Source organism: Cannabis sativa, chromosome 1 (assembly GCF_029168945.1).
Source record: "Cannabis sativa cultivar Pink pepper isolate KNU-18-1 chromosome 1, ASM2916894v1, whole genome shotgun sequence".
Classification (NCBI taxonomy): Eukaryota; Viridiplantae; Streptophyta; class Magnoliopsida; order Rosales; family Cannabaceae; genus Cannabis; species Cannabis sativa.
In genome coordinates, this window is record NC_083601.1 from 28084386 (window position 1) to 28091825 (window position 7440).

Consider the following 7440-nt stretch of genomic DNA (forward strand, 5'->3'; position numbering starts at 1 on the left):
TTACGAGATAAAACCCCTAATCCCAATATATATTTATAACCTAAATTTCTTTTTCAATAACAATAGTGTGCCCAAACTTATATATTTATAGGAAAACCCGCATCGTTGTGAGTGGTTTCTCACGTAACGCAATTGACTCTTACACACCCAGAGGAAATTGTGAAGAAAAAATTGATTCGATAGGAGAAAAAGATAAAAAAAAAATATTTTCATGGCATTAAAGTGGAAAAGTTAAGAGAGACAAACCTTGATCAGGCAGAGTTGTTGATGATGGAGTTGGCGAACGGCGGCGTGCAGATCGGGACTCGAGAAGACTCCTATGAGTAAAGGTGAGGAGCCGCAGTCTATCTCTGGATTTTACGAATGAAAAAAAAAATCCTAAGTAAAATGATAATTTTTTAATTTGAATGAGGGTAATTGGGTCAACTAAAAAATTCATTAAACCTAAATTTTAGCTTCCCGTAAAAGCTAAAATCTAAAAGTTGGTGTGGGCCAACTTTAAGTAAAAGCTATAATTTTAGCTTAAATTTTAAAAAAAGCTATTTTTTTAATTTTGCCAAACACATTTTAAGCAATAGCTTTCTCAAAAAGCACTTTTAACTTTTCTAAAAGCCACCCCAAACGGGCCCAAAATAGCTTAATCCCATATTTATCTTTTTCTTTAGGATTCCTACCCATATTTCCAGCTTTATTCAAAAGTTTTTTTTTTTTTTGGTTTTTGTTGTGTAATTTCCTCATTATCAAGGTGGGCCTTTAAGTTGCCTCAAAGGTGGGCCTTTAAGTTGGGTCTAGCCCAAAAATAAGTTAAAAGTGCGAAGCTTGGAAATGGGCCTTTTTTTGGAATTTATCTTTACCAAATGTGAAGATCTTGGGTAAACTTTATTCTCTTTGTTTATTTTTATTTTAATATGTATTTTTTAGAATTTAGGATAACATGAATGCGATTCCATCTCCAAACCAATTGACAATGGGAGGAGTAGCGTATTCATCTTATACATGATAATTTATTTTCACACATTAGCAATGTAGGACTAACTCTAATACACCTTCCTCACGTTTGGGCTTGGAAAGTGTGGGTATAACAAACGACATTTAAGAGACCACAGAGTCGAACATGACATTTGAGAGAATCCCACAAGGCCAAATATCGAGAAATTTGTGAGTGTACATGTCAGTAAATTTGTGGATTTTTGAGAGAGGTCAAAGACCCAATATTAGAAACTGGCACACCTTGGCCGAAAAGTCTCAAATGGAAGGGAGACAGCGAAAGTATCTTTTTGGGCTCGCAGGACTTTGGCTCACAACAGATCACAAACAGTTTTTTGGACCGGTGGCATTTGGGCTCACAACGGATCACAAGTGGCTTTGATACCATGTTAGAATTTGGGATAAGGTGAATGGATTTCCATCTCAACACTAATTGGCAATGGGAAGACTAGCCCATTCATCTTATATAGGACAATTTATTTCCACACATAAGTAATGTGGGACTAACTTTAATACACCCTCACGTTTTGGCCTGAAAAGTGTGGGTATAACAAACGACCTTTAAGAGGCCACAAGGCCGAACGTGACATTTGAAAGAATCCCACAAGGCCAAATATCGAGAAATTTATGGGTGTACATGTTAGAAAATTTGTGGATTTTGAAATAGGTCAAAGACCTCAACACTGAAACTGGCACACATTGGCTGAAAGGTCCCAAATGGAGGTTAAATGGGAGACATCAGAAGTATCTTTTTGGATGGCACTGGGCTCACAACGAATCACAAGTGGCTCTGATACCATGTTAGAATTTGGGATAAGATGAATGAGGTTCCATCTCAAAATCAATCGGCAATGGAAGGAGTAGCCCATTGATCTTATATATGACAATTTATTTCCACATATTAGCAATGTGAGACCAACTCTAATAGTATTTGTTGTTATTGTTATTACCACAATTGAATTTGAGTTTATATGTATTTTATAGAGAGGAAATATCATCATATATTTTTAAAGCATTTGGATATATGGTTCCCAGCTCTGAGAATAAAGCTTGAAACTAGAATTTTAGAAACTGTTTCCAGTATATAGATCAAATGGTCGTTAAAATAATGAATACAAAACAAAAATTATATAGATTAAATGTGTCCACCATAATAATATTTTAATGGGGTTTGCCACAAGAAATTTATAATTTTTTTTAATAATCAATATAGAAAATATAGAAATTATAGATGAGTTTATGTGAGTAAATGGATTAAAAAAAATTTAACATGTGGAATAACACATCATAGGATATTGTAGTATCTATTAGTAATATTTTACAAAATTTTAATCAAAAATTTAAACAATTATTTTAATAAATTAATTTTAATTCTTTTTTTTTTGAATAAAAATCATAAGATTTATTAATAAATAAATTCGTTCAAAACAATAGAACGCACTTCAGAGGAACAGTCCTCCAACTGAAGCACACGACCTGTAGAGAAACAAGAGTCTATTGCCAAGCAATGAGCCAACTTATTTGCAGATCGTTTTACAAAACACAAATCAATAAAGGATAAAGCCAAAAGCGAATTTCGAACATCTTGAACAATAAGACCAAACTGTAAAGGCTTAAAAATACCGCTCTGAATCGCTTGGACACACACCAAGCTATTTGTTTCCAACATGACTCTATCCCACGAATGAGTTGCAATCCAACTCAATGCTTCTTTAATGCTTATTATCTCAGCAATTTCGGGTTGAACACATCCAATATTCCCCTTCTTGAATGTTTCTACCATAGCACCATAATGATTCTGATCTACACAACCCATGCCAAAAGACAAGACTCGAACGAGAATAACTAAAAGGAAAAGACTAAAAAACCATGTCAAAAGACAAGACTAATGAGAAAAACTAAAAAGAAAAGACTAAAGAACCATATCAAAAGACAAGACTAATGGGAAAAATTAAATTAGTTTCAACACATAAACACGATCACAGCATTAAAATTAAACATTTTAATTCCTTTTCTTTGTTCTTTATTTTTTAGTCTTTTTTTTTTTAAATAATTATTTGTTCTTAAATATATTTTTGCTGTGTGCAGTGATATATTAAATTATGAAATATATTTGGACTGCATGTACTTAATTTTAATATTGTAGTTTTTTATACTTTGAAATATTAATTATAAATTTAATTTTAATTATATAGGTGTGGCTAAGATCTGAGGAGACTATTTTATCTGATGAAAATCAATATTATTTCTTTTCTAGTGGATATTTAATTTTTTTGGTGTGGATTGAATTGAGTTGAGTAATTTGTACTAACACTCCTAATATATTATCATCATCATTACTATTTCCCCATCATACCATAGATGGAAACAAAATCATTACACAAACGAGTATTAGAAGGAATTTCACCAAAAAAAAAACAATAGAAGGAAAAACCGATATATACAGAGATTTCGATCGAACAAAAGTAGTACATAATAACCCAACCCTACACTCCGATATAGGTACAGCAAACAGCCCATATCTCACATCATCATCATGATTATCGTCATCATATAAATTATATATATATAACAAACTACACAGCCTCCTCATCCAAAACACAGAGACAAACACAACACAGCTACCTATTTATAGTAGTTAAGTGACATTCTCAGTCGTTTGATTTGGAACTGCAAAACATGATCTTGTGATAATCATATCATCATCATTATATTTCACACGTCGTAAGGAGGAGGAGGGCTGCTTCTGGGTCCAACTTCGCCTGTTTTCTCGTACGCATCCGATGCTGACTTTCTTCGAAACCTAAACGACTCTCTGCCTCCTAACAAAACATTCAATGAGTTCCACCATTTCTTAGCAAACCCACAATATACATAATCATTTCTTTTGTTTATACATCCAAACTCGCCATGTTTAAATATTGAAATATTAAAATAAAAATAATTAGGTGAACAAACTCAGACAAGGGTATTTCTTCAGTAATATTCATCACAATTCACAACTACACACTCGTGAATAGTTCAACTCAAAATCAGAATTTGTGTCGAGATAATTAATGGGATTTATCTTATATATTGCCAGTGGCTTATAATATAGATATATATATATGTACAACCAACCCAATTAAAACAAAATTTGATCTTTCAGACAATAAATTATGAACACTTTCAGTGTTAATGTGGCCGCTATTGAAAACAAGTGATTCGGATCATACCAATCTATTCCATATCCCACCAAATGGTCATAATCATAAATATATTAATTGTCATGCATATAGTGTTAAAGTGTATTACGTCAAAAGGGTAAAAACATCATTTCAGTAAGAGTGTAATTATTATATGCATCCTCCTAACACTACACTATTATCCACTAAATAGTAGACAGCATCACAAAATGACAAAACGACCCTTCCTGGATGTTCAAAGAGACTGATTACACAGATAATGCATTCCCCTAAATAATGGAGAGAACAAGTCTTCCAAGTAAATAGAACAGGGGCAATTAGGTCATTTCATTAAACTTACCAGAAAACGGCGACACTGGAGGAGTTGATCCAGCTGGCGAAACCGGAGGCGAACCGCTCAGGCTCGCTGGTGGTCTTACTATCATAATACTCCGCGTAACTCTCGTCGGCTCCTCCGGCTGATCCTCACCGTACGATCTTACGTTTCCACCGTCAGATCCTAATCAAATTAAAAAACACCAATTATTAATCTAACACAATTCCCCTCGTACTTGAAATATAGCTTCCATTTAAGTTAAAATTAAATATGTAAATATATAGAGATGACAGTAGATCTAAGCCGTCCGATCATTTTTAATATAATTGTTAGTAGTAGTAATAGTAGCAGTAGAGTATTATTATTTATTAAGATCTTTGTTCTAATAATAAGCCACCAACTCGGCCGTACCCTTGCCCGAATTAGACCGGAAACTGAAGGTGGAATGCTTTCGAAGCTTTCCTAAACCGTTCTCCGGACGAGGTCCGGCGACGGTGTCGTCCCAAAGCTGGTCAAGTAGGCCCATATGGTTAACGTAAGTTTTTAAGAGGAGACTGAGAGACCGAAAAAGCGGCTAATATCCCGAAAGAGATCTCGAGCTCTGTGTAGAGTGATACCCAGAATAGAGGAGGGAGCTACAAAGAGTAGCAGAGATATTTAATGGGGAATTTCGAGAGGTTAGGGGCGTTAAAGGTCGAGCAAGTTTTGGGATCTGGAATGGTCGTGAGCCGTTAGATGAATCCAAGGGCTGTGTAAGGACGTGGCAAGTGGATCGATTAGCACGTAATTAGGATAAGAGCGATATGACAGGTGGGCCCCGACGGCTGGTTGAAAGGGCAAAGGAACAGGTATGGCGGATAAATATAAATAAACGGTGAATTAATTTCACCATTAGAATCTGATCGAGTCTCAGCTATGGCGGAAGGAACAGGTAGCTTTGTACTTTCAATCTCTCTAATTTTCTGATTCTGAATTGTTTTGAGGTTTCCCACATACCTATTTATTTTTCATCTCAATCACCTCCCGCTAATTTATGTTTTCTGTTTATATTATATAATATATAAACTAATTTTAGTTGAAATCTAATTTACCAATACAAATTGAGTTCTGATTTTTGCAGCGATACACCTGTATATTCAATTCTCAGGTATCTCTTAAACGACATCTATTTTCTCCTTATTTAATTACATACCACATCGTTTTCTGCTTTCATGCAGTTTTCATTTGTCTTACCACAACTATTGTATGTGGCACTTTAATTTCTTCAGCTTTCCTTTTTGGGGCAAAGAATTAAACGTCTTTTTTCTCTGTAGATCACTGATACGACTTCAATTTCAGAAAACGACATAAAATCTCATTTTTATATATATACAATGGAAGTGTACGACCCCTTCTTTTTAATACGACATTTTCTTCCCTCTGTAACACGAGTTACGGCATTTAGTGGAATTTATAAGTATATATACATGTGAAAATTGGAACTTTATATGATTTTGTTGTTATAGAAATATGGTTACATTTACAGAGAATCTGAAATTCAGAAGAGTCAAAGCTAAAGAATATTATAAATGTGTATGTTATGTAATCTTGTTATCATTTCTTTTTCCAACATGATTAATTTGCTGTTATTTTCTGTTCCTTCTTTCTTTTTCAGCTCTGCTTGTTTAGACAATGAAAAGTAGTGGTTCTCTTGGTGTTCTGAATCAAAGAATGGCTTCAGTAACTGTGCCATCATTTTCAACCACCATCAGGTCCATCACTCTTCCTAGGGTCAACTCCAGAAGCTTCAACTTCTTGAGACCCTCAAATGGCTTTCGTCTACTCACATCCTCAAACTCTCACATAAAGCATTCTGCCATTAGCTGCACCAAACTGAGTCTTTGGGAGACCTCTTCAGCTACACACGCCCCAACTGAAGAAACTGGAGAAAATAATTTGTTGAAGAAAACTGCCAACATTTTTGAGACATTGAGTTCTGAAAACACAACTGAAACATCTGAAGCCAGCAGTGAAAAAATTTACAGCTCAAGTAATCAGTTTCAGTTACTCAAATGGCCAATGTGGCTTTTAGGCCCTTCTGTTCTCCTCATTACAGGCATGGCTCCAACATTGTGGTTACCTATATCTTCCATATTTGTTGGCCCCAACATAGCCAGCTTGCTTTCCCTGATTGGGCTTGATTGCATATTCAACATTGGTGCAACCCTTTTCCTTCTCATGGCTGACTCTCTTGCTCGGCCAAAGCTTGCAATGCAACCTTGCAAAAGCAAGCCTCCATTTAGTTACAAGTTCTGGAACATGGTTGCTATTGCAACCGGCTTCATCATCCCACTAATCATGATTTATGGCTCACATAAGGGATTCCTCCAACCTCAGCTAACATTCATTACATTTGCAGTTTTATTGGGTCCCTACCTTTTACTGCTCTTTGTACAGATGCTGACAGAGATGCTGACATGGCATTGGCAGTCACCAGTTTGGCTGGTGACCCCTGTTGTGTATGAAGCTTACCGTTTGTTGCAGCTAATGAGGGGTTTAAGGTTGGGAGCTGAACTTAGTGCACCTGGTTGGATGATGCATACAATTAGAGGCCTGGTGTCCTGGTGGGTTCTAATCCTTGGTATGCAGTTGATGAGGGTCGCTTGGTTTGCTGGCTTCACTGCTCGTACTCGTCAGAAAGTGGCTTCTTCTGTTGATGATTAGTCATATTTGGCATCCTCCAACTCTACTTGAAACAGTTATGGATTTGGATGTCTTCAATTATTCTTGTTATCTGTACTTTTGTAATGTTTTAAGCTGTAAGTCTGTAGAAGAAAAGTGTGGTTTGATCACCCCAAATCTTACTTATTTTTATGTAATATACATCTCACACTAGAGTAGATACAGAGACAAGGATTTCGACAAATTAAAGAAAAAACATGTTATATATAATGCTGTGGATTTTGGGTATCA

The 7440-nt window shown here is 35.4% G+C and overlaps 2 protein-coding genes across 4 annotated transcripts; one reads left to right on the top strand and one right to left on the bottom strand.

The window, feature by feature from the left end:
- Nucleotides 1-3408: 3408 nt before the first annotated feature.
- LOC115705799 (dormancy-associated protein homolog 3-like) lies at nucleotides 3409-5037 on the bottom strand. 2 transcript variants are annotated; one of them, XM_030633015.2, is made up of 3 exons: nucleotides 4900-5037; nucleotides 4513-4671; nucleotides 3409-3802 (listed from the first exon to the last, which is right to left on the bottom strand). In XM_030633015.2, the coding sequence occupies exons 1-3, from the start codon at nucleotides 5012-5014 to the stop codon at nucleotides 3696-3698; spliced, it is 381 nt and encodes a 126-aa protein (XP_030488875.1). In that variant the 5' UTR covers nucleotides 5015-5037; the 3' UTR covers nucleotides 3409-3695. The 2 variants fall into 2 exon arrangements, with proteins under 2 accessions (XP_030488875.1, XP_030488874.2); XM_030633014.2 differs by having other exon boundaries at nucleotides 3409-3809.
- Nucleotides 5038-5304: 267 nt separating this feature from the next.
- LOC115705621 (uncharacterized) lies at nucleotides 5305-7440 on the top strand. 2 transcript variants are annotated; one of them, XM_030633009.2, is made up of 3 exons: nucleotides 5305-5419; nucleotides 5609-5635; nucleotides 6157-7440. In XM_030633009.2, exon 3 carries the CDS (start codon nucleotides 6160-6162, stop codon nucleotides 7189-7191), a length of 1032 nt encoding a protein of 343 aa, XP_030488869.2. In that variant the 5' UTR covers nucleotides 5305-5419; nucleotides 5609-5635; nucleotides 6157-6159; the 3' UTR covers nucleotides 7192-7440. The 2 variants fall into 2 exon arrangements, with proteins under 2 accessions (XP_030488869.2, XP_030488873.2); XM_030633013.2 differs by lacking the exon at nucleotides 5609-5635 and having other exon boundaries at nucleotides 5401-5419.